The sequence below is a fragment of the Cydia pomonella genome, chromosome 22 (genome assembly GCF_033807575.1).
Source record: "Cydia pomonella isolate Wapato2018A chromosome 22, ilCydPomo1, whole genome shotgun sequence".
NCBI lineage: Eukaryota > Metazoa > Arthropoda > Insecta > Lepidoptera > Tortricidae > Cydia > Cydia pomonella.
In genome coordinates, this window is record NC_084724.1 from 4,219,682 (window position 1) to 4,247,381 (window position 27,700).

Here is a 27,700-nt window from a genome sequence, read left to right on the forward strand (position 1 = left end):
CGAGTATGAAGGTATCGCGGTAGCTCGCGTATATTATATTGCTGTATACTTTTGATTTGTTTACCTATAAGATTTTATTAAAGTATTATTTTTGCTGACTCGTAGAAAAAGTATTGTAGACAATAGTGATATAATCAAGCTTTTCAATCTCGTACCTCACTACTCGACTGAAAAGCTCTCTATTATATCACGATTGTATAAAATGCTATTTATTATAATAAGGGTCAGTACATAGCTTTCAATATTTATTATACTTCTTAACGTACACAGACTGTCTACACTCCACCTTATGATCGCGCGTAAATTTGGAGGCGTGTGTTCTATTTCGCGCCCTTTGTTTTGTGTTAGTTAGATGTCACTACATGGTTAAAGCAAATTCATTCTTATTTGAACGAATTAGAACATTAATTAGCGTATTGAATTTCTGTAATTTTGTTTACATTTTGACAATCAAAAGTTTGGTTATAATCGTATAAGTGCTAGAATTCTTTACAGATTTTGTCGTTTTCTTACGTGAATAAAGTGAATAATGTATTTATTACAATACTATAGTGCAATGTTAATATATGAATTGCTTTAATAAATTATTTTTACCGTGTAGATTAGTTGCAACCGGTGCTAATAGATTCGTTAGTCCATCAGTTAGATTGCTTCAGTGGTCAAAGCATAATAGCCTTTTATTTCCTAGTATAGACACTTTACAAGTAAGAACTATGGCTCAGAAGAGTATTATGTCGTTCTTTAAAATCACACCGAAGAAAGACGCCGAAATTAAAAAGGAACAAGCTGAAAATGTGAGTAATAATAAGCTGTCTTCCTTTTTACTATGCTATAAGGCTCGTTTACATTTGTGCGAAGTAGCAAGTGCAGGTGAGAAGTGGTTAGTTAACATGTTTTTACATGATAAGCGTCAAGTGTTAAGCAATCGTTTTCTTTTACACATTGTTTAGTTGTGCATTGGGCAGGTGCAATGTGATGGATAAAATTAAGGGTAGCATAGCCAGATAAGACACACACATAACAGATGGACGCTACAAACAACATACTGGCCTGGTCCCACTGGAAAAAGACACAAAGGAGGGCAAAGGAAAAGATGTGTCAACTTGTAAAAACTGGATGACCACATTTCAAGACAGACAAACATGGCCTATAGAGGGCCTTACAATAAATTTATATACTTTAGTATACAGGGTGTTTGGCACATGACCGTGTAGGTCATTTCCATCCTTGGAATCTGGGTCCTAGTAGGTTATGGAGATACAATTTTTTAAATGTCTGTCCTAAATTACCCAAAATCTGATTTTCGAAGCCCCATAACTTCTTTTTGAGTACATTGTTACACAAATTGACTAAGTTCCACAGTAAGCTTAATAAGGCTTGTGTTGTGGGAACTTAAAAACAGTATATATAAATATTTATAAATACATAAACACATAGAAGACACCCATGACTTGGTGCTTGTCACACAAATAATTGATGATCAAACAAACTTCTTGAAGTGAAGTTCGATCGATATTATATGAGTCACTTCACTTGAAGATATAATATAAGGTACCTCCTGCCCTAATTCCAACTCTGTTTAAAATGTTTAATAAATTTCAAGACAGCTTCCCAGTTCTGGGAGTAACTTACAATAATATTTTTATCAACAGTCGGATTTAACACTGTTTTACCTTTTTTCATAATTTTTCAGGACACATCTCTTGAAGATGCAGAAATGAAAGAACCATCGCCAGTCCAAAATGGAAAGGCTAAGCGGTCCTCGAAAAGGCAGAGGCTGGACAGCAGCAGGGAGTCCCAGTCACCTAAGAAGGAGAGTCCACCAACGTCTGTGACGGTATTTATAAACAAACAAACATTTATTCAGCAAATAAGACACAGGGGCACTTTAAAAATTTACATTGTAACGTTCATAAAAATAACAAAATACAATTGCAAATATGGAATCAATGAAATATTAGATACTTTATTAGAGGTATAAAAACTGTAATAGGTAGGTAGGTAAAAAACAATAATAAAAAATACAAACATAAATAGTAAAATTATTTAGAGATGTAAAAGTCTCTAAGTGTCAGAGATAAATTATAATTATATTTCAGGCACGAATTTTTCATTGTCCCGCAATTTGGCGAAACCAATACGTGACAGAACATTGTCCTGTAATTATATTATTCAATAGCAGTTAATTATAAAAACACCTAGGTATTTAATTTACCAGGTAATATAAAAATTGTTGTTTTATTATATTTAATATTGTTTTTTATAGTCATAATTATGCCAAATTTTTGTAAAAAAAATGAATGTTGATTTTTATTAATAAACGGCCTGTCCCGTATTTAAACCTCGAATCCCATATTTTCAATTCAGGTGTCCCGTAAAACCGGAAATCAGATCTGGTCTGCTCGCAATACAGCCAGTAATACTATACGCTTAGCACCTTTGCATACAAATTTCTATGGAAGGGGGGTACCTTTCCCTACAGCTGACTGTGCATTACAATGTAAATTTTCGTTGTAATCTTATTAGATTTTTTTTCTAGAAATTTCTGAAACCAAATAAAGAAGCATTTCTTTTGATTCATTTCCATCTCCAACAAACGAAATAGATCCCAATTTACTATACAACAAGGTTCAAATTAGAAACAGATAAATTTTGTATGGTTTGTGGTTACGAGGATAAACTGAAATAGCTGTCACATACCATATTCAACCTGCATCATTTAAAGGCTAGGCTCCTTTGACCATACTTTAACGGCAGCTTTGAGCTTGCCCTTAAGATTGTGGACGGCGGTTTTTCCATGCAAACAGTCCTCATTTTCCTCTCTGTATGTTGACATCATGGAAAATAATTTTACAAAATTTGATTCCTGTCCTGGGAAGGTTACCCAAAACTTTGAGATATATTCCCAGTAGGGCTGCCATCCGTCCGGGTTTTCCCGGATATGTCCTAGTTTGGAGGCCGTCCGGGGGCCGTCCGGGGGAGGTGTCATGTAAGGAAGCACATTAAAACTACATGTAAAATTAAAGGTCTTGTTTTTTAAAAATATTATTTTCGGACTCGTCCGGGGAAAAAATGCGACTTACGCCAAATGACCGGGTTTTTTTGAATCTTTGTCCGGGTTTGGCGAAATTCGAGATGGCAGCCCTAATTCCCAGCAACATTTTGCTTTTCCATGCAAACAGTCACCATTTTCCTCTCTAGATGTTGACATCATGGAAAATAATTTTATAAAATTTGATTCCTGTCCTGGGCAGTTTGGATAACCTTCAGATATATTCCCAAAAACATTACTTTAAAAAAATATTTTTTTTCTAGAAAAAGAAGGTCAAAAGACAGCGAATAGAAAGCTCAGAAAGTGAATCTGAACCCATAAATTCACCTGAGAAATCATCAGCGAAGTCAAGAGAAGCTTCTCCAGTGCACTCCCCAGTGAAGGAGATAAAAATAGAGAAAACGGAGAATGTGAAGACTTACCAGTCACCGAAGAGTAAAAAGGCTAAAGGGAAGAAGGAGGGCAAAAATGGTATGTTTCTTTAAACATCTATTTTACAGGCACCAAATTTATTCTTAAGGCGCCCGCTTGTTGGCGCAGTTGCACGGAGCGGGTGAGCGGGTTAACGAAAAGTAGTATGAGCAACGCTAACGGGTGCGGACGCGTGCGACGGATTTACCTACAATGGCACCCGCGTGCGTGGGCCCACTCCTATAGTCAAAGTCAATATATTCTTTATTAGGCGGCAATTTCCTCACGCACGTGCGAGGCAATTTCCTCACGCACAAACCGGCCTGTGTAGATGTGCCTCGGCCGAGGCGGCGGGTGCGTTTTCATCACCCGAGCGCACTTTTAGATTGTCAAGTTTTACAAATATCATTTTGATCTAAATATCAGAGTAATTTATTGATGCAGTTATTATTGTTGTTAAAAAATATTTAATTATTATGGATATGTCAAACTTATTGATAAGAATTTCACAAAAGAATCGTCTAAAACCAAAATTGAATAAAAAATACTAGTCTTGAAACTTTCTAAAATAAAATCTAAATGTAAAATATACGGATTACCTAATATATACTTTGAGTTATTAATTTCTTCATTATTAACATAACAATAAATATTAATAATTTTTAATCACACTTAGGTAATCCCACGGTGTTTCATCATTCGTATAATCTTGTGTGCTATAATAGGCTTTAGAGATAAGCTTACGTTTTACATGATTTTTAAATATACTAACAGACAATTTAGTGATGATATTAGGAAGATTAATTTTCGACATACACACGTAAGTATAACAGTTTTGAATGATTCACGATTAGTTTCACTAGACATAAATCGACCGCGATATGAACCGTGATTACCTTTTATATTGTTTCTTGCTCCCGTTTTATGTCGAAAATTTAAAGGGCCATATGTATAACACACGTGCGAAAAGGTTATTTCCTACTTTTCGCACTTGTATCGTAATGACTATTATTTTTAAACTGTTCTGAATATGGCTTCTTTTTTCAGAAAATATTACTAAAAAGGTAATAAATAAAGAGAAATCGCCGTCGCCCAAGAGTCAGTCCATGAAAAAAGAGAAATCTCCTCTTAAAGAGAATGGAAAGGACAAAACTTCAGAGAATAAGACCAAAGAGGTCAAGAAGGAAGTTAGTGTTAAGAAGGAAAAAGAAGGTGGACTGGTTCCAGGTATGTATAACAGCAGCTAATCCTGATCTAATTTTTATATTATAGTAAAAATGGAAAAAGCTTGAACTCACGGCGCCTGGATCGTTACTCCAGCGCTCTGCCATCTGAGCCACCAAGACCCCTAGGCAGCAAATTTTTCCACCATATGGGTCTAAGGGACCCTAGCGACATCTACCGTAAGAACGTTACACTTCTGAGACGGCTACCGGAGTTCCAAGTCATATTGGAAATTCACCAGTAACGATGTGCTACCCATACTGAATGAATTGTTAACAAGCAGAAACGTCTGCGAGCGATGCTATTAAGCTTAGAATAAATTGAAAAGTGGAAAAATTACTGTCTTGGGTGAGACTTGAACTTACGGAAACTGGATCGATACTCCAGCAATCTGCCATCTGAGCCACCAAGACCTCATCCCTAGGCAGCAAATTTTTCCACCATATGGGTCTGCGCACGTGCGTTCTGTTGCCGGGCGTCAGACCTTCAACATCGCCAGCATCTCCTGAGGATGCCTCGTGGAGAGGCGAAACACGTGTCGAGTTTTGTACTTTTGATGGTGGTTTGTTGTATTTATTTTTGCGGTGGGATGGTGGAATATTAGTTGCAAGCAAAAGTATGCAAGTAGGTATAACGAGTTAGCACTGATTGAATAGCAGTAATATTTTTGTTTTGATTAACAAAATAATATGGGATCTAATAAGGGTTCTCTGGGGTTCCCTGGCGCCAATGACCTTTGATCTGAATCCCTTATTTTTCTAAAGGTTTTTGTAGCTTATCATATTAACAACAATATAGTATTCGGAGTATTCCATATTTACTTAAGTCTTTGAGATATTTGGCATCAAAGTTGAACAATTTTAGCCCAAAAAACCTGGTTTTCTGGCTATAACTTTTGTGTTAATTAGTTTAAAATTAAAATCTCTGACCCGTTTTTAGAGACGTCAAAGATGAATCCAAATATGTAGATTTCGTATATGTGAGATCCTTCACAGCAATCGAGTTATGAAAGACGTGTTTTTTAGACAATGTTTAAACATAAATGGATAATTAAAATTCAGTGATATATCAACATTAAAAAAGTGTGACTCGTGAAGGATTCGAACCTCCGACCTCCGATGGTAAGTGTTTATCGAGAGAATATTCGGCGCTCTGCCAACTGAGCTAACGAGTCCATGCATCACTCCGCGAATAAAACTATCGTATGGCGCAAAATGACGTCAGTATTATTGAGCAATGTGATGCAATACGCATTTACCTCTGATCCTGACGTCATGCTTTGGCCAATGCCTGGATTGAATGATTAAAAAAGTTTTAGACAAAAAAAATCATTTCTGGTACACGCTTTTATAGCTGACTGTACTTTTCTTTCCACAGGCAACTAATACTCATCGAGACACTTCTATAAACCCCAAACACAATTAGGTTGCGTTGTTTTATCACGGAGTTCCTATGGTCACCTCCTGTCTCCATCATTAGATCAGCTCGATGGTATGCAAATTTTCATCTTCATCGGAAACCGGGAAGTGGGTCAAATTTAACTTGCAAGATTTGATTACAGACAGACAACAGGACAGGTGAAACTAAATAAAAGCTTATAAAAACGAAAATCATAGATACGTTGCTCGAGCCCTAGGCTAATCTTAAAATGTCCTATTTTATGGTAATTACATTTATTTTTGTTGTAGTTATAATCTATTTCCATAATGCGCCATTTACAAAGGATATTAGTAGAACGTGATATTTCATATTTATTTATTGCAACCATGGTATTATAGATATTACTAAGTCTGGGTAGTTCCACATGAACCCAGTAAGGGCATAGCAATGTTACACGCGTAGGATCTAATAAGGGGCTCACTGGCGCCAATGACCTTCGATCTGAATCCCTTAGTGTTCTAAAGGTTTTTGTAGCTTTTAACAATATACCTATTCGGAGTATTCCAAATTTACTTAAAAGTTCACCGTCTTCGAGATTTTTGGCATCAAAGTTGAACAATTTTAGGCAAAAAACCTGGTTTTCTGACTATAACTTTTGTGTTAGTTAGTTTAAAATTAAAATCTCTGACCAGTTTTTAGAGACGTCAAAGACGAATCCAAATATGTAGATTTCCTTCACAGCTATCGAGTATTGAAACAAATGTCTTTTAGACGAAGAGAAAATAAGTATTCATTTCTTTCAAAATCTGGCAGACAGGAATGGAGATAAAAGGCTGAAGAACCAATAGCTGTTTGTCTTATAATTTTATCTCTAGTGCAAAAGTAAAAGTAACGGAACTCTAAACTTGTCAAATATCAATGAAAACCACTTAAATGTATGTGTATAATATAAAATTAAGTCAATTTAGTAATTTTTTTATATGAAAGTCGTATATCCCGTTCTGGGTCTTGGCTTGTCCAACAGGTCTCCATCGCCATACAGCGTGGCAACGCTGCGAGTGTGATGGGGACTTTTGGACAAGGCATGTCACAGGACGGGCTTTACTTTAGTTAAATAATTTTAAGTTTGTGTTTATATAGTGGTGCTTGTTTTTTTTTTTTTTGTAATAATAGTGTTTTATTTAAGTTTTTTGTGTACTGATTTCTATTGATTATATAAAATTATTTACTTGATGCACAAATAAAATTAATACTTGATTTGAAAAAAAAAGTCGTATTTAATCAGATACAACATTTCTTCTAAATAGCTGTGCCACTATTGTGACCAGGGAGCCCAGTCAATATGACAATGGTACGTCGACAAACGCCAACCAACAATCTACGGAAAGTCACTATTTCCATACATTATTTAACCACCTACGGCCCACCATACATTTTTTTTTATGTATAGATAGGCAGCCGTTTGACCACGATTTCACTTGATGGTAAGTGATGATGCGATCTACGGTGGAGCTTGAATTGCTGTTTGAATTTGAAATAGTGTTGGGAATAAGATTGAGTTTCTTTTGGTTTAAAATAAAATGAAACAAAATAAATGGAACTTTGTCCCAATTGTAAAAAGTTTAAATTGCATTGAACTAAATAGCCCGTGGTCCTTAGGAGGTTAAGTTGCGATTGGCGTTTTCTATCAACCATTGCCTCTTTACTAGGCCCTCTGGATTAGTGTTGGTAGGAACTCAAGTGTTTTGAGTCTAAATTGAAGAACTCGACTCATTTTTACGAGACTCGGAGCTTAAAAAACTTCTGAGTCTTCTAAGTCCCGAGTCGAGTCCTTTATTGATATAGTTTAAGCGCAACTCAAAAGGACTCGAGTCTCCGAATAACAACACTCCGAACTCAGTCAACAATTTTATAGGTTTTACCTAAACTTCAGTAAAGGAAATAGGCGTTATTGTATGATTTATGTTATGTACGTCCATGAATTTTACATAAAGAGAACGCATTTCGCAGTTATTTGTAAAAAAATCACAAGTTCTCCGAAAAGAACTCAAGTCTCTATAAAAGACTCGGGTCTCTAATAAGTTGAAAAGAACTCGAGTTTCATCTTATTATAAGAGTCTGCAAAACTGAGTCGAGTCTTAAAGCAGTGGACTCAAAAGACTCGAGTCTTAACCAACACTACTCTGGATAGAATAACAACCCAAAAAATAGATCCACCCTTAATACCCACTTTCTCTATTACAGAAACAGAATACGACCCCACAAAGTCCAAATATCACCCAATCAACGACGCCTGTTGGGCGCCAAAGCAACCAGTTCCATACTTGGCCCTGGCCAAGACACTTGAAGCCATAGAAGCTATATCAGCACGACTCAAGATTGTAGAGATACTGAGTAATTATTTCAGGTAAGAGGCACAGATATAATCATAATCATAATCATTCTTTATTGCAACCATGGTACAGTCAGCGTCAAATACTTTGTAGCAGTCAAAGTAGCCAAATAGTTCGGTACACCATACTAAATATATGGTGTACCGAACTATTTGGCTACTTTGGTTGCTACAAAGTATCTGACGCTGACTGTACAGTATAGATGTTATACAATATGATATACAATGTCTCACATGGACCCTGCAAGGGCACAGCATATAATATCTTATTATTCATAACTCATAACATATTATCATATTATCAAAATTATCTACTTATTTAAGAAAGTCATGAAGCAATTCTTATATTACACATGAGATCACTAATAAATGTCAAACAAATAAATTAAATTATGAAGGTTAAAGGATCAAGAAGGTTATGTATAGTTTACTCAGATCATTTTTTCGAGTTCAGTTCCTAATCTGTTAAACAAAATATGTTTAATAAGTAAATAAGTTTGTGTGTACCTTCTAACATTAGTTGAAACATTAAATGTGTCACTAACAATATAAAAAGACTAAAATATATGTGCTAAAAAAATATTAACCCCCTAACAATTTAAACTCTTGTAAAAAAAAAAAAAAAAAAAACAATATAAATAAATAAATACTTGGGGACAATATTGCACAGGACAGGACATTAAGGGTTGTATTATTTGCTTTTCAAATTTTTGATCAAAGTGATAGCTCTAAATTAGAGTCCTCTAAGCACTGATGATCAAAATCTTACAATAATATTCTTATGCTTCTGGTTTGTAAAAAAATACCCAAAAATATTTAGGAACATCGATTACCTCCGTAAGTGACCCAGTTTATATATTTAAATATACTTTTCGCTCATGGGGGTTTTCTATTTCAGGTCCGTGATAGTGTTGACTCCAGAAGATTTGCTGCCGAGTGTGTACCTTTGTCTGAATCAGATCGCGCCGGCATATCATAGCTTGGAACTTGGTAAGTCAATTATGAAAAACCTCATATATGACATACACAGTGTCGCTTTTAATACGGATCAAATTAAAGAGATAGATGCGCCAGGATGCGTAACGAGGAATATGTTTGTTAAGAACCAATAGAAAATTGCCGAATAGAGCTGCGCTGAGCGAGGATGGGTAAATGAAGTGTTTCTATTCGTTATTAACAAACGCATACCCTCGCTACGCATACTAGCACATCTCTGGTGGGAACGCAGCCTAAAATCTACCGATTTAACCCTCCTATATGTTCATAGAAAATGGTTTCGGAGAAGCTTTTAACATCAAGAGCTTAAAATTGCTCGGATTTCAGTCTTTGGGACATGATCAAAAACGGTAATGCATAGCATGGCTCGTGGGTAATGCATAACATGGCTCGTGGGTAATGCATAACATGGCCCGTGGGTAATGCATAACATGGCCCGTGGGTAATGCATACCATGGCCCGTGGGTAATGCATAACATGGCCCGTGGGTAATGCATAACATGGCCCGTGGGTAATGCATAACATGGCCCGTGGGTAATGCATAACATGGCCCGTGGGTAATGCATAACATGGCCCGTGGGTAATGCATAACATGCCCCGTGGATAATGCATAACATGGCCCGTGGGTAATGCATAACGTGGCTCGTGGGTAATGCATAACATGGCCCGTGGGTAATGCATAACATGGCTCGTGGGTAATGCATAACATGGCTCCTTCCGTCAGTTCCACGGCTTTTTTCTTACTAAGATTATTATGCAGTATCTTTGATCTATTTTGTTTCGTTTACCTTTTTACAAGCTTTTATTTAACCGGCCCTGTTAGCATGTATGTATGTTTGTGTGTAAAATCTTTTTTTTTTTATACTACGTAGTTGGCAAACAAGCATACGGCCCGCCTGATGGTAAGCAGTCTCCGTAGCCTGTATACGCCTGCAAATCCAGAGGAGTTACATGCGCGTTGCCAACCCTAAACCCGCCCCCCCCCCTCATTGAGCTCTTTATCTGGCAGTTAATTTATTTGTTATTTAGCTATCCAACACTTTACTTGGACATTGTGAAACATGTCCTTAACTCAACATTTTCGTTACTTAACGTATTCTATTCCAGGCATAGCAGAAACCTACCTAATGAAAGCCATCGGCCAGTGCACCGGCCGTACGCTGGCCCAGATGAAAGCAGCCGCTCAGAAAAGTGGAGACCTGGGCGCCGTGGCTGAACAGGCCAGATCTACACAGAGGACCATGTTTACACCGCCACCTCTTAAGACAAGGGCTGTCTTCAATGCTCTTAAAGAAATTGCTGGAATGACTGGTAAGATTGGACCTTTCCATTATACAGGATGAATATATGGGTCATACTGAGCAACTTTTACTATGGAACCAATCTCAAAATCGCGAAAAAAAAATTGGCTGTTTCATACATTTTGGCTGTCTGACCTTGACACCTTCTATGGGAGAGTAATTTTTTATTTTTTTATTTCGGGATCGGTCCTATAGTAAAAGTCGCTCAATATGACCTATATTATCAGCCCGTAAATTATTTCCGGTGACTAAATAAATACTCTGTATGTAGAGTCCACCTAAGATAGCTCTGTAGTGATTTTGACAGAACTAAGTGTCATTAAAAGCGTCTACTGACACACTTTGTGTAAATTTAGCTAGGTCCAACTCTGACTTCTGATTTTTGATTTGATTGGTTTGATGGTCATGCTTTTATCAACTGTCTCGTTCTAACACGTCTGTAAGTGCGTGAGTAGGCGGATCCACACAGAGCGAGCAGCCTCGCGAGGCAAACACCCGGTCTCGCGCGGCCGCGTGCTCGTGTAACTTGCCTCAGCACGTTTGCCTCAGCTAGCTGGCCGAGTTGAGCCAATTTTCTCGGCAAGATGGCGTCACTCATTGTCAGTCAGCTGTTCAAAATGGCACCGCACGTAATGACTGCAGTGGATTGCGTTTCTTTTATTTTGCAATTTAAAAGAAAATTAGGAAGAAAAGTAGGACACGACAATTTGCGACACTCGTTATTATTATTTTTTCCAACGTTGTCATGTTTTGACAACTTTTAACTAAAGTACGAACAATATATCCACGTGCACCATGAACAAACATCACCACCAACCTACAGTGGCGCGCCAAACGTCTGAGGCGCCTTTAAGCATGCCGAAAAACCGACTCCGAACGGCTCGGCCAAGGTAGCGCTCAACCGAGGAAAACGGGCGCGTATCTTCCTCTCTGTGCGGACCCGCCTAACACGATAGACTTTTTAAAAATAAGTAGTCTGGAAAAGAGGTGGCTGAACAAGCCAGATCTACACAGAGAACAATGTTTATACCACCACCTCTTAAGGCAAGGGCTGTTTTCAATGATGTTAAAGAAATTGCTGGAATGACTGGTTAGACTCGAGCTTTTTGGGCTAGGTGCACAATTACTCGGGCCCTATGTATCGGTATACTCCCAATCACTCTGTATTACCTCAGTCCCAGTGTGTCCCAAAAGTGGAGACCTGGATTCCATGACCACACCTACCTCAAATTAGATTAATTTCTACTGTTTTCAGGACAAGCATCAGTGAATAAGAAAATAGGCAAAATTCAGTCGCTATACGTCGCCTGCCGCTTTTCGGAGTCCCGATATCTAATACGGTAATTATAATTATGTTTTTTATTTGCGCACAATACAAGTAAAAAGTTAAATAAACCAGTGTTCATTGTCGCGGGTTTATTTTATACGGTGTGTTCTCATCTCTCCCCACTTTGAGATGCAGGCACCTGGAGATGGGACAGATGGGAACGCAACTACCCCCATTTGTGTTTACTAAGGTGATGTGCCATAATCATATACTACTACTTAATGGCGCAGCGACCCAAAATGAGTCTTGGCCTCCGACACGAGTCCACGCCAGTTGTCTCGATCCTGTGCCATCTCCCGCCAGTTACCGGCCTGGGATCGCGCAAGTCCCATCTCTTAATAAATAAGGTCGATTTTCTTAGTATATGACATTTCGATATATGTACCAATTTATCAAACATACATCTGTACCCGCGGCAACATACGGTAATAACTGTTTTCATCTGTCCCCGGCGAGTACAAATGGGAAGAAGTTATTCCCATATTTCTCCCCGCCTCAATTATGTATAGCGGGGACAGACAGAAAAACTCCAAAAGCCATGTAGGATTAATCCCTTCAATTTTGCCAATTTTTAAAGAAAAATTAAACTCTCCACAGATCTTTAGAGGGGAAGCTGCGAATTGGTCTAGCAGAACAGTCAGTACTACAAGCGCTCGCACAAGCAGCTGCCGCGACTCCACCTGGATCAGATGTTCTCGACGCGAGCCAGGGACTGTCGGCCGCGGAGTTCAAGGTTCGATCCCGTCCATTAATGTTCAGCCAGCCACAACCGCTATACAAGCAGCTGCACAAATTCGATATACATTAATTAGGATTAAATCGAGCTGATTTGATGATGGGAACAGAGACATAGGTGACAAAACAACGCAATCACATTTATTCTGGATTTATTACAACTATCTAGGTCAATAACTAGGAGATGACTGTTAAAAGAAAAGTTAATATTCAAAGCTTCTATCAAAAATTAATTTAAAGAAAAAAAAAAATACTTTTTCTGCCCTCCGGGCGGAAAGCGTCAGCTTTGCTCCCGCTGCACTAAACGAAGTTGCCGCTTTCCGCCTCCGTCGAGCAGAAAAATAGTATGCGCGCCACGGGAGGAAACGTAGGACATTCCATCCCGCGTGTTTGCCACCCTCGCCTTCGGCTCAGGTGACAATTTTACACGCGGCACGCAATTTCCTACTCTTCCTCCCCTGGGACATAAATAACTATTTTCTACAGGCTATTGTCGACGAGCAGGCCCTCATAATCAAAACCACCTACTGCGAGTGCCCGAACTACGAGATGATCATCCCAGTACTACTAGAGCACGGGGTGAAGGCACTCCCACAACACTGCAAGTTGACGCCGGGCATTCCGCTCAAACCTATGCTCGCACATCCTACTAAGGGAGTCCATGAGGTGCTTAATCGGTAAGCAATCTGTCTCACTCTCTCAGTAACTCTAACTTCTCTCTTGCTCTCTTGATCGATCGCTGAAGAGGCCCATGAGATGCTAAACCAGTAAGTAACCTACCTTCTTAACAACCCGGACCCGTCCCGGGTACGGTCTTAAACTACGTCCAAAAGAGAGTATTAAACGTGCAAATATGCCCGGCAGAATAACCCGCCAGACGGGGAGATTGCTACCAGTGCGGCGGCGGCTCGCATTGTTAGATAAGTCTCCGCGAGTGAGCGGCCCATCCTTATATGAGCGACTACCCGCCAGCCTCAGAAATGAAACCTCGAATGACAAGTTTGCACACGAACTGAAAGAACTTTTAATAGAAATGTCGCTATATTCCGTTAAAGAATATAGCGAAAAATAATTTATTATGTATTTCTTTTAAATTTATTTATGAACCTATTTTAAAACTGTGACATTTAATTTAATTTAATATGAATTGACATTGTATTAATATTTTTAGCAATTAAGATCGTTGACATATAATATATTTTCATTATATTTTTCATTTAAATTATTTTACAGATAAAGTTATTTATAACTTAGTGTTTTTGTAAATATGTTTGTTTTTTTTATTCTTTTTGACATTTCGACAATACCTAGGTTGTCCCTAGCTATGTATACATTTGACATTTTCTTTTTTGTGGTGACATTTCTTTATTTATTAATTTTATATTTTTTGTTTTAATGTTAAGTTGACGATCTTTTAGTGAAAGCCTTTGTTTTATCCTTTTGTGTAAAATACTGTTGTCTTTTTCTTTAAGAAATAAATAAATCTAATCTAATCTTTGGACGTAGTTGAAGGACATACCCGGGTCCAACGGAGTGGTTAATGTGATACACACGTGGATATTTTCACTTCACTCATTAATTCCATTCGTGCCAGCTATTGTGAATCGACCTGTAGTTTTTAGTATAAAATCAAGTATTTTTGTTTTTCAGATTCGAGGGCACGAGGTTCACCTGCGAGTACAAATATGACGGCGAGCGCGCTCAGATACACGTGCCGAAGACTGAAACTGAAGGGAAAGAGGTTGCAGACCTTAGTAAAGCATCTATCTTCAGTAGGAACCAGGAGAATAATACTACGTTAGTATATATTGCTTGTTCTTTAAATAATTCCAGTGATATTCAAATGGAGTAAAATGTTAATAGTTTGTAATAGTTATTTCAATCACCCGGGAGCTCAGTTCATTTAATCTTCGTTCTTTGAAACCCTCGCAACGCGCAAGATTCAACTTTTGGTTCAATCCTTTAATCTTTCGCTTCCTCTAGTGTCAATATTAGCGCAAGAGGTTACTTGAAAGTGAATTCTACCAGCGAACAGCGAACTTATTTTGTTACTCTTTTTGTTTTGTTGTTTTGTTTTGTTTGTGTTTGTTTGACGACCGGTTTGGCCTAGTGGGTAGTGACCCTGCCTACGAAGCTGATGGTCCCGGGTTCAAATCCTGGTAAGGGCATGTATTTGTGTGATGAGCATGGAAATTTGTTCCTGAGTCATGGGTGTTTTCTGTGTATTTAAGTATTTATATATTATATATATCGTTGTCTAAGTACCCTCAACACAAGCGTTATTGAGCTTACTGTGGGTCTTAGTCAATTTGTGTAATAATGTCCTATAATATTTATTTATTTATTTACTCTTCTGCATAAAATTCAACATTCTCATCAGTTTTTGAAAAGTAAATAGAGCCTTTACGAGCTGCTGTCATGGAAAATATTATACAGCAGCTGTTGACCTACTACCTACTTTTCAGAGGATCTTCTGGAGAAAAATATACATAGCGAGTGTCACTTCAGTCAAGCTCAATACTAATATTTCGAACTACAAGAAAATTACTTAGTCTTATGACTTAAATGTTAGTTTTAAGTCCTTGGTGTAATGTAACAACTGATTGTTTTCAGGAAATACCCAGATATCCTTCAGCGGCTACCTTCACTCCTAAAAGCGGAGGTGACGAGCTGCGTGCTAGACTGCGAGGCCGTCGCCTACGACACGGTCAACAAGCAGATACTACCCTTCCAAGTACGTATGGGCCATGTGACACCCTAACATCAGTTGTTTGACAGTTAACATATGTTCAATATATTTTATAGGGAGCGTGCATGAACTGTAGCAGCACAGGAGCCGTCAGATTTATGGCGCGAGGCGTAAATGTGATGTTTATTGTTCCGATGTAGCCCACAAGATGGCAGAACCTACTATGCACAAGAAAACACGTGACGTGTAAATATACATGTTTATGGTTCCGATTCAGGCCACAAGATGGCAGACCCTCCAACGCGCACGGTACCTATTGTATGGGAAGTTTCATAATTCACTATTGAGTGACGTGGCTCAGTTACGTTAATTATGGTTGGTGCTAGCAGTCCTAATTACACATTTCATTATATTTTCATGTATTGTTGTATAATATATAGCTTTTTTATAACAAAATCCCGACAAATTTAAACCTCCGTTTTACAAGCTTTACTCTTTTTACAAGTCCAACCTTAGAGCATTTAGCCAACCGGAGTCGCCTTTAAGAGCTTACCTCTCTGTCGGCAACCTCGGCCAATGGTCATACTTTATGTGGTTTATGTGACGTACCCTCCGTGGAGGTCAGCATTAGGAAATGCGTTCTAGTAGATGCTAATAACGCTTCTTTATATTTTTTGTCTAGATAATTATTTTATACAAAAGTAAACTTAATGAGATATAATTTAAGTGTCAAATTTGCAAACGCACGGTTAAATAAAGTTTTCGTAAGTTGATCATTGCATAAACGACAAAATGACTAACGAGCGAATGAATAATTAAAAACCATGAAATGACGACGAATTCACATTTGTTCTGTTAAAATATCAATACAATTCACTGAAAGAAATATATGCCATCCTTTTTTATTACTACTATGCGCATTTTTAGGGTTCCGTAGCCAAATGGCAAAAAACGGAACCCTTATAGATTCGTCATGTCCGTCTGTCTGTCCGATTATGTCACAGCCACTTTTTTCCGAAACTATAAGAGCTATACTGTTCAAACTTTGTAAGTAGATGTATTCTATGAACCGCATTAAGATTTTTACACAAAAATAGAAAAAAAAAAAGAATAAATTTTGGGGGTTCCCCATACTTAGAACTGAAACTCAAAAAATCTGTTTTCGTCAAACCCATACGTGTGGGGTATCTACTCGTATCTATGGATAGGTCTTCAAAAATGATAGTTAGGTTTGTAATATCATTTTTTTCTACACTGAATAGTTTGCGCGAGAGACACTTCCAAAGTGAAAAAAATTTGCCCCCCCCCCCCCCCATAAACTTCCAAAATAACAGAACGAAAAATCTTAAAAAAAATATATGATATATATACATTACCATGCAAACTTCCACCGAAAATTGGTTTGAACGAAATCGAGTAAGTAGTTTTTTTCAATACGTCATAAATGGTACGGAACCCTTCATGGGCGAGTCCGACTCGCACTTGGCCGCTTTTTTTATAGAAAATTTCGTCATGTTTGTCGACGGCCGAAACGAGACTGGGAGCAAAAGTCGTGCCCAAGCCGTTCGAGAGCGTCTCCGGTTGGTTAGATGCTCTAAGAGTCCAACATAATAGATCGGTTAACAAATGAAATAAATGTTCACAGATCCTATCCACCCGTAAGCGCAAGGACGCCTCAGCCACCGACATCAAAGTGCAAGTGTGTGTGTTCGTGTTCGACCTGCTCTATCTAAACGGGCGCGCTCTGGTCAGGGAGCCGCTTGAAGAGAGGAGGAAATTGCTGAGAGAGAATTTCAATGAAGTCGAAGGTAAAAACTAAACTGCATCACTGTTCAAATGTTTGTGTTTGACTCTCACACTCTCTCTCCCAAGGACCTTCACTGCAACCCAGTATTTATCAAATTTAGTCGTTAATGTCCTATTTATAACGAAATGCAATTAAGTTATTTGATTTCTCTCTTGACTATACTTATTGTGATCATAGAATAGGGAATATTACGCGAAACTCTGCGTAGGGGGCGCCACTACCACAATCCATCACAATCTGAGGGTCTACCGCAAAACAATAAAATCGAAATTTCGTTATCGATCCTCTATCACTCTTGCTTATTCGAGCGATGAAGAGGAGGATAACTACATTTCGATATTGGCGTTTCCCGGTAGGCCCTTTGTAAACAAACCGCCTTGATGCATCAATGTCATATTTTATTATCTGTAAAAACGTGTCAAACAGTTTAAGGTACAGTCAGCGTCAAATATTTTGTAGCAACTAAAGTAGCCAAATAGTTCGGTACACCATATATTTAGTATGGTGTACCGAACTATTTGGACACGATGACTGCTACAAAGTATTTGACGCTGACTGTACAGTATGTATAAGTTACTCCATGGTTTACGAAAGGTGCTAGTGCTGCACTCTGGCGGCAGAACATTGCAGTAATACTTTCAAAGATTCAAAGAATTTATTTGCGCAGAATACACGTATATACATGCAGATCATATTGGTACAAAAGTTCCAGTGTATTCAGTCTGTGTGCAGACATGCAAAGATTATAGATTATAGAGGAGCACATTCTAACATCAAATCATAAATCAATACAAACTTGAATAATATAATAATTAGTAAAAAACATGAAAATGTACATGTACTCCCTATACAGTCCGCCGTATAAGTTCGTGTAAAAAAACATACATCACTAGATGTCGCTAGTAGTACTGTGTATCTTCACTTCAGGATTTTGACATTTATACTCTGACCGCAAGTCTGCAGAGTTAGTTTGGTCCGACTTTTATACAGTTACTCGCTACTAGATGTCGCTAGTAGTAATGTGTTTCTAGAAAGTATTCGTTGAGTTTTAGTAATATCCTCCTAAAGCCCAGCCATACAAATGAAAATTCAAAAATTTGCCACTGAAATTGGGACCTATAGTGATGGGAATACAGTTGATTTTATTTTGTGTGAAAATTCAACGAAACAAAACAAATGCAATTCTGTTCCGATTAAATATGATTTAAATTCCATCGAACTAAATAAGTCCTATAGGTAGGACCTTGGGCCTTACGAGGTTATAAGAAACGTTGACTTTAATTATTTATTTATTTATCCCAGGTGAATGGCAATTCGCAACGGCCAATGACTGCAGTTCCATGGACGAAGTACAGCAGTTCTTGGATGATGCTGTCAAGGGCAGCTGCGAGGGGCTTATGGTAAAGACCCTGGAGGGGGAACACGCCAGATATGACATCGCCAGGAGAAGCCACAATTGGCTCAAGGTAGGTTAAGAAGATGTAAAACGCTACTCTGTGGTAAAAGTGCCACAGACTAAAAAGACACCGCATTATTGAAAGAGCTGAAGTTGCAGTTTCAAAAAAAAGACGTAAAATGCTACTCTGTGGCAAAAGTGCCACAGACTAAAAAGACACCGTATTGTAGAAGAGCTCAAGTTGCGGTTTTAAAAGATATAAAATGATACTCTGTGACAACCGATTAGAGACAACGGCGAAAGACTTTAGCTCCATAGACGAAGTACAGCAATTCCCGGATGATGCTGCCAAGGGCAGCTGCGAAGGGCTCATGAAGACCAGACACAGACAGAACACGCCAGATATGACATCGCCAGAAGTCACAACTGGTTAAAGGTAATTTAGTACTGTGTTGAATTGGGACGGGTATAGCCGTGTTCCAGGACATTAGCCGCGTAAGCTGAAGACGTTATATCTACGTCAGTTGTCAAATTTGCAGCTGCAATATTTTACTATACTCCACCCGTCTTACTATTCTTTTATTTGTGGTATCATACACCATGAAACCATGAACGGTATTTAATACTGAAAACAACATAACACTAACGCCCTCTAGCGTTCTAAAACTGGTTTACAGAGGCGCTTAACCTATGGGAAGCGATCGCAAAAAAATATAACGGGAATTTTGGACTGAAAAAAAGTACAAAAATTCGGGTAATAGATAGAAAAAAAATCGACTCCTAACGCCCTCTAGTAACGGGTAGTTAAACTAAAGGGCAAAGATTTCGCTAGTAGTTCAGATAAAATTGTATTTTAACTTGTATTTTAAATTAATCATACGCGATACTTCCTAATGGGTTTTATTTATCAAATAACTATCGCGGAAATCGACAATATATCTTATAAATTATTGTTCATGTATTTTTGTTTCCAGCTAAAGAAAGACTACCTAGAAGGTGTAGGCGATACAATCGACGTGGTCGTAATAGGCGGCTACCACGGCCGCGGCAAGCGGCGCGGCGTCTACGGAGGCTTCCTGCTGGCCTGCTACGACAGCAGCAGCGAGGAGTACCAGGCGCTGTGCAAGATCGGAACTGGCTTCTCGGACGAGGATCTGCAGACGCTCACGAAGACGCTGGAGGAACATGTTATTGAGGCGCCGAGGAATTATTATAGGTGTGTTTTATCTCTATCACTCTATGTGCTTTGCGCATATAGTTAGAGTGCATCGCGCAAGCCCGAGATTACTACGCATAATGCAATTTTACTACTAATTTTGCTACTTTGGCAGCAGTGCCACAGACTAAAAAGACACCGTATTTACGAAGAGCTCAAGTTGCAGTTATAAAAGACGTAAAATGCTACTCTGTGGCAGCAGTGCCACAGACTAAAAATACACCGCATTTTGAAAGAGCTCAAGTTGTAGATTTAAAATATGTATAATGCTACTCTGTGGCAACCTGTATGTACGGCGCCAAGAGGCATACTTGAAGGCCTACCAAGTGACTATCGTTTAATATGAAGCGCCAATCTAAGCTTCAATAACGTATAGAAATGATCACATGACTTTTCGTGCTACTTGTCATTCTGATACATTTTTACGACGGTTATCAAACGATTGCTATCATTATTAACTAACACAAACGGGACTTAATCGCGTATTAAGTTTTAAATTTAATTGAACAAAATGGAACCCGTTATATTTTCCAGATACGACACGTCTCACGCAGCGGATGCGTGGTTCGCGCCGGCCTGCGTGTGGGAGGTGCGCTGCGCCGACCTGTCGCTGTCGCCGGCGCACCGCGCGGCCGCCGGGCTCGTCGACCCCGAGAGGGGCGTGTCGCTGCGCTTCCCTAGGTAACACTTCTAACAATACAAATAATTAACCAGTGGTAGGTAATGTCATTGCAATAAGCTTATTGATCATGATCACCACACATAGGCGCAATTTTACTGCTAATTTTGCTTCTGGCAACCGTGCCACAGACTAAAAAGACAACGCATTTTCGAAGAGCTCATCTTGCAGTTTTAAAAAAGATGTGAAATCAGTAAAATGCTACTCTGTGGCAAGTTGCAGTTTTAAAAGATGTTAAATGCTACTCTGTGAGAAAATATTACCTACCTGAAAATCTAAGACCTTATCTTGGGCCATGTGCGAAAGATAAAAAATTAAAGTCATGACAGAGAAAGCCCAGTATAACCCATATTACTAAGTTTATAAAATCAAAACTTTTTCATACTCTCCATCCACAGATTCATCCGCGTACGCGACGACAAGACCCCGGAGCAGGCGACGTCGGCGCAGCAGATCGCACAGATGTACCTCTCACAAGACCAAGTCAAGAATTCTACAAGCAAACCTGTCAATTTTGACGATTTTTACTAACTGTGGTCTAATAGGGACTGTGCGTAATGGAGGATCTGCCCAACATTTTACTTACTTGACATTGACACTTGTCAATACGCAACATCCTATAGTTCACTCACACACGGCCTCTTGCGCATGGAAGGTGCTGCCATCTAGCGGCGTGTATTGCAAACTGCACTAAAAATTTTCACAGGGCGCTACTGTACTGCTCTCCAAAGAGTAAAGTATATCTGCTCTCTACAGTTTATAGTGGTTCCTAAGGTTTCTATCGGACGGATGTAATTTGTCTTTTTCTCGAACTCAAAGACCCAAGATGTGACCAAGAGCCTTAGCCATAGGCCATTTAAAGTGACTCCCCTCCTTCTCCCCCGACGCCTTTGTGCATGAGGAAATCGCCTCACGCGTATGTTCGCTCTGTGTGGACCTGTTTATTGGAATGCAAATATGTACATACTTAAATCTGGACTTATCCTTTCCATTATTTTGATAAGTATCATTCCAAGTTTTCTATAGAATAATTGGGTCAAAATTCTTTCCGTTGTCTTGTTTTTCGTCCCCAAAAAATGTGACGGAGTGTAGCTTTTTGTATGGGGTTAAATTTAGTTTTTCTCAAGAGAATTATAATCAACAGCTAGAAAGATATGCAATAGCACTCAACTTTCTCTAATTATTATTAAAAGACAAATAGAAGCGTGACAGTGGTCAGAAACAAGTCAGCGAAAAGAATTTTGACCTTAATTATAATTTAATTACGCGAGTTTCTGTATTTTTCCAAAAAAATAAGGTACCTATTTTATTATATGTATTTACTATAAGATGATGGTTCGCTGCGCGTACCAGATTTAGACGGTTGTAAAATAATAAAACATTTCATTGTCAATTATCTTTTATTTCTTCCATAAACCTATAATAAGTGCTTACGATAACTTATTTATTTATATAAGTTTTGGCCAAGTCGAGTCGAATTAAAGTATTTATTATAACTAACCTAATGGGGCTCAGTCACACCAACTACTGAAAAAAGGGCCCTTATGCTTCACGTGCATAAGGACCCTTTTCTGTGGAAAGCCACAAATATTTAAACATTGTAACACCAAAAACATATTTGAGCGAAAAATATATGTCACTAATATAAAATAAATATTGTGTTACTCATAAAATATAAATAATAGATGTTTTGTCAAAAAAGTTGAATTACAAAATTAGGCCCTATTAAAAATGGACACTTTAGCTAATATACGTTTTCTTATTAGAACAAATAATGAAGTTAACCTGACAGATTTCCCAATAAATGATTTACAGTCATAGCATCAAATAGACAGTGACGGCCAAAGTGGTCTAATATATCGGAACATCCATATCTTACACCTTTAAACGAGCAATTCTTGTATACATTTCGGGGATATCGGAAACGGCTCTAACGATTTCGATGAAACTTGCTATACTTATAAAAATCGATCTAGCTAGGTCTTATCTGTGGGAAAACGCTCATTTTTGAGTTTTTATATGTTTTCTGAGCAAAGCTCGGTCTCCCAGATATTGTCTAAAGTAACAAAGGTCCGTTACGACGTATTTAGCCACTTTGGCCGAAATTATTAATTTGATGATGACTGTACACGTGTACAGTCGCCATCAGTTATATCGGAGCGGCCAAGGTGCTCACATATATCTGAACACGCCTCTATTGTGAAGGCGCTAGAGTGCGCGCTCAGATATTTATGAGCACCTCGGCCGCTCCGATATATCTCATGGCGACTGTAAGGTTACACATCTCGTAGCAGTGGGACTCGTTTAATTACAAGTCTCTGTAGTCATATCTACTCTGACATACAACTAACATACATACAATAAGCTCAGTTGCGCGCCGCATTACGTGAAGACCTGTGAGCTGCTACTTATCACAAATAATCGCCTAACCCTTTCACTACCTTCATAAAGGAGTCTAGATTGTTTACCCTTTTTCTAATGCTAAATAAACTAAGTAAAAATTCAGGTAATAATAAAATGAAGTCTCAAGTAAATATAAAATGACAGCTTAGTACATTTTGTCATCAGGATAGGCTAGCAAAACAGCTGGTCGTACTTAAATTTGAAAATCTGGAAATTTCTATAAGTCTATGAGTACATTAACTTAATAATAACAATATTGCATTTTAAAATTGTACTGGCCTCTAAAAATACAGAATATTAAAAAAATTAGTCAAAAATATGTGTGTATATAAAGCATAAGTGTATAACGAACGTGATATTCATTTGATATGGCACGATGTACTTAACGTTAATATTACATACTTAAAAATATACTTGTTCGATTTTTAAAAACTCCTTGTAATTTTAATATATGCAAATGTCTTAAGAGAATAGAAGAAAATAATCATATAATTTCTGTAAAAGTGAAAATAGTAAATACCTACCTTATTGATTGCATGTAAAGTAGCCATACACGTGATCTTTCCCGTCCGATAAAAAAAATGAAAAATGACGTTAAATATACAAAAGTATAAAAAACAAATTAATTTATAATATTCATAAGATTCATGTATTATTTTTCTTTATGAAGAGATCCTTTATAAAATAATATCAAAAGTAAACAAAAATGGTACCAATTCATTGTCAATTACAATATCTTGAGTATTATCAATCAATATGAACATCAAACTAACCTTAGTGATAAGATTCAAATAAATTTAACACATGTTACTTAAAATGAGGGCTTCCATTTTTGTGCTCACCAGATGGCGCCACTGTAGATGGTGGTCCAGAAACAAAGCTCACAAAATTCTGATATCCTTATTAAAAAAAAAATACGTTCTAATATACACAAAATATTTTAACATCTAAATTTGCCGTTTTTAAAACCACTATCATTTATTGAATGTTATGTTTACCATGAATAATCAAAAACGGAAAAAAGATTTACCACAATTGCCTGAAACTCCCAAAAATACTATGCATTAGACATTTTGAAAGATATCCATCTACACTAGCGCCCCTAGTGACGAAATTAAACGCGTTAGTTGCCTGAGCGAAATTAGATGCCAGAGTATATTCAGTACCTACAAAGTAATATAATGAGATTTGTTTTTACTAAAAATATATCTTAGGATTAAAACCGGTTATTTATTATGATAACCGGATTTTGCTTAACTGTTAAACCGGTTTCCATTATTATAAATCAAAATTAACTAGATATTGCTTTATAATATTAATAAAATAAATTGTTAACATTATGCCTGCCCAACGCTGTTATATTGTATAGTGTTAAGAGGAAACGGGACGGCCGCTTCTCCATACAAACGTAGTCCCCATTTTCCTCTCTAGGCATTGAAATTATGGAAAATATTTTTGCATAATTTGATGTATATTAACCATAGCTATGCCCCTACGTATAACTTTTTCCGATTTTTAGATTATTGTAAAAAATAGGAGAGTAAAACAGATTTCAAACAAATTTTGAAACACTCCTTACTCTTATAAAGGTTGGAAATTCGAAAAAAAACAAACGTGGTGCATAGCTATATGGCTATATGGTTGATATGCAACAAACTGTTTCAAAAAAATTTCAATAATGTTAATATCCAGAGTGGAAAATGAGGACTAAGTTTGTATGAAAAATATCCTCCAATGTCGTCTTAAGGCTAAGGGCTAAGTCATCTTAATAACTACAATTGTACTAAAAAAAGAGGCAAGAGGATATGTACAACTAAAATTACATCACATCCATCAACCATAGACAGAGAAATACTAAGACTCGCAAACAAAATATTTTAACTGCAGTTTTCACATCTTAAAGTTTATGGTGCTTTACGGCCTAGCACATTAAATAAATAAATATTTGGGGACAATCGTACACAGATCGACCTAGCCCCAAACTAAGCAAAGCTTGTACTATGGGTACTAGGCGACGATACGTCTGTGTATATATATAGATAAATACATACTCATATACATAGAAAACAGCCATGATGCAGGAACAAATATCTGTGTTCATCACACAAATAAATGGCCTTACCGGGATTAGAACCCGGGACCATCAGCTTCATAGGCAGGGTAAAGGTACCTTATGCCGGTTGCCGGTTACACTATTATTGACGACGCTACAATACTAATGCGGCGCCACGCGACATAAGGTACCTTTACCCGTAGAACGTCACAATTGCTAACGTTTGACAACCTAGTTACCACAAAAACGTATGGCACTGATATTTGCACTATGTTAAGCGTCTCATTATTTCTTTGTCTATGCATCAACTTAAATACCTCACTAACCAGGATTTTCATAATTATACATACAGTCAAGGTATTAAATATCGATACGAACAAAGTGCCAAAAACATGTATACACGATCTTATTGCCTACATATTAAGGTAGTGTGTACATATTTTTGTCACTTTGTCCGTATCGATATTTAATACCTTGACACTACAAAATTGATTTTCTTTCCGATTATGCGATAAAGACATAGTTTTCACACAAAATGTGCGTTACTCCAAAATAAACAAAATATATATGAATGTTATAGTGGTCAATTATTATAAAATACCAGGGCTATAACCGCGAAAATCGAAGTTCGTCAATTGCGGGGATTTTTCTCTGTCACTCTAATTACGTCTCAGAGAGAGTAAAAGAGAAAGATCCCCGCAATTTGCGAATTTCGGTTTTCGCGGTAGGCCCCCAGATACCTTTAAGTTTCACAAAAAAATTCGATCACTACATACTAAACAATTAAAAATTATTCAAGGAACTAATTTAATTTGGACAATGTAGTTTTCGACAGTGAGAATCTAAGTGAAACCCTGGTACCACTACTGTTACCTTATTGTTTATGCATATCCGTGTCAGATTGCTTATAAGTGTATGTGTGCATACTTTACTGGGTGAAAATGCTACATTCTTTTACCTAAATTGTCTATTTGGTCATATTACACCCACCTCACTTTGGTTTGTGTCGAAAATGTTGGAAAAGGTGAAGTATTGAGTATAGAATATATTCACTAGCTCGCTCACAAGAGCGCGTCCCGTTCTGCGGACGCTAGGTATGGGGTAAGGTGGAACATTGAATACTTTTTTAATTATCTCGTAACTTCCACTCTTCTGGTTGAGGTACAGTCAATCAATTTCATTCCTAGGCCACTATCTAACCATGAACATGGAATCTAGGCGCTCTCTCCACTTTGCTTGCCTACTGTTCGGGATTGTGACCTCCAGTTTTTGCAGCGCCAAAGATTATCTACTCTTCTCATATATCCCAAAAACTGCAGCATATCGTGGCAGTTTTAAGTACACCGCAACACAATGCTGGAACATTCTACCACCACCTCTTAGCAAAAAGAAGCTTTCCGCAATAACTCGATATATAGACCATGCTAGTCGTATTATAATTTGATGTCAACTGCTATAATTATTATAGTAACTCTACTGTAGCTGGTACCCTACAGGTGTTCGAGGAAGACCAGCGTCAGATACTACTCCAGTAGGACCTGGCGTTATGCTGAATGTTCCTTGTTCAGTGGAGTTACAGTATACAAGTCTTATTTTTATTTTTTTCCTTCTCTGTAAGTATTATATAAACTGTGTACTTATATTTAAATAAATGATATTCTATTCTATTATTTGTATGAATACATTTGTTTATCTTCTACGACAGAATGCTTATTGACTGATGTATGTGTGTACTTATAGCGACGAGGTTGTACAGTGGCCTAGGAATAAAATAACATGGGTAGACTGTAAGCTAAACATATACATAAATTCTGATCTACAAGTTTCTCATATAAGAGATTTGTCAATAAAAAAAATTGATTTTATAAGGAATCTTACATTCGAGCCTACATTTTTCAAAATCGGTCTTTTTCTCCAGACATATTTGTCTGGCAGTCTGTCCCCTAGCTTATAAAAGCGCGGCCCGTTCAGCGGGCGAGCTGTCAGATGCATCTGCCAGCAAGTTTTGCTCTTCAGGTTGGGGCACGCTCGGCGCGTACATACTCTCGTACACGGGGTTGGCGAAGTGGTTGCCGCCGTTCTGCAAAGAGGTTATATTTTAAATTAGCTTTCTACAACAACTGGAGCTTTCTTTTGTTAGATTAACAGCCCTGACGCGAAAAACTTATTTCACATAAAATAAAACTATTTAAACGGTATCGGTATCGGTATCGGTCGGTTCATTTGATATTTACCACTAGCTTTTCGGTGAAGGAAAACATCGTGAGGAAACCTGCATACATCTGCGAAGAAATTCAAAGGTGTATGTGAAGTCCCCAATCCGCATTGGGCTAGCGTGGGGACTATAGCCCGAGCCCTCTCGCACATGAGAGGAGGCCTGTGCCCAGCAGTGGGACGTATATAGGCTGAATTATTATTATTATTATTTAAACGGATTATATCGCGTATAATTTATTTAAAATACATCCCGACGCGTCGAACCTTTTCCATCGTTCGTGGTCAACGGGTGACTGAGGAAAAAATGTTAAGGCTTATACATGCAAAATTATCTAAACTAGCATTATTATAATGAAATGTCCCATGTGATGACTTGTGACGTAGCCTCAGTAAATGCGAGTGTTTGAGTAAAAGTGATACAT

At 37.8% G+C, this 27,700-nt stretch overlaps 3 protein-coding genes across 3 annotated transcripts in view; 2 read left to right on the top strand and 1 right to left on the bottom strand.

The window, feature by feature from the left end:
* Positions 1-27,700, top strand: part of LOC133529953 (NADH dehydrogenase [ubiquinone] 1 beta subcomplex subunit 3) — a 197,330-nt gene that overhangs the window by 5,315 nt on the left and 164,315 nt on the right. The gene's annotated exons all lie outside the window — the stretch shown is intronic.
* On the top strand, positions 425-21,998 carry LOC133529946 (DNA ligase 1). Its single transcript, XM_061867731.1, has 17 exons — positions 425-794; positions 1,694-1,837; positions 3,316-3,523; positions 4,511-4,690; positions 8,312-8,474; positions 9,358-9,449; positions 10,563-10,766; positions 12,012-12,096; positions 12,681-12,816; positions 13,305-13,495; positions 14,469-14,615; positions 15,432-15,552; positions 17,153-17,315; positions 18,617-18,780; positions 19,685-19,926; positions 20,461-20,607; positions 21,004-21,998. The coding sequence occupies exons 1-17, from the start codon at positions 567-569 to the stop codon at positions 21,134-21,136; spliced, it is 2,748 nt and encodes a 915-aa protein (XP_061723715.1). The 5' UTR covers positions 425-566; the 3' UTR covers positions 21,137-21,998.
* LOC133530406 (low-density lipoprotein receptor-related protein 1) overlaps positions 21,987-27,700 on the bottom strand; it is a 168,260-nt gene continuing 162,546 nt past the window's right edge. Inside the window, exon 94 of the mRNA XM_061868314.1 lies at positions 21,987-27,141. Within this exon, the coding sequence (XP_061724298.1) occupies positions 27,010-27,141 (132 nt within the window). The 3' untranslated portion in view covers positions 21,987-27,009. The remainder of the gene's footprint in view (positions 27,142-27,700) is intronic.

Coding starts and splice junctions, on each gene's coding strand:
- LOC133529946 (XM_061867731.1), top strand. CDS start 567: ATGAATTGCTTTAATAAATTATTTTTACCGTGTAGATTAGTTGCAACC. Junction 3,524..4,510: donor GAAGAAGGAGGGCAAAAATG/GTATGTTTCTTT, acceptor TTCTTTTTTCAG/AAAATATTACTAAAAAGGTA. Junction 17,316..18,616: donor GAATTTCAATGAAGTCGAAG/GTAAAAACTAAA, acceptor TATTTATCCCAG/GTGAATGGCAATTCGCAACG.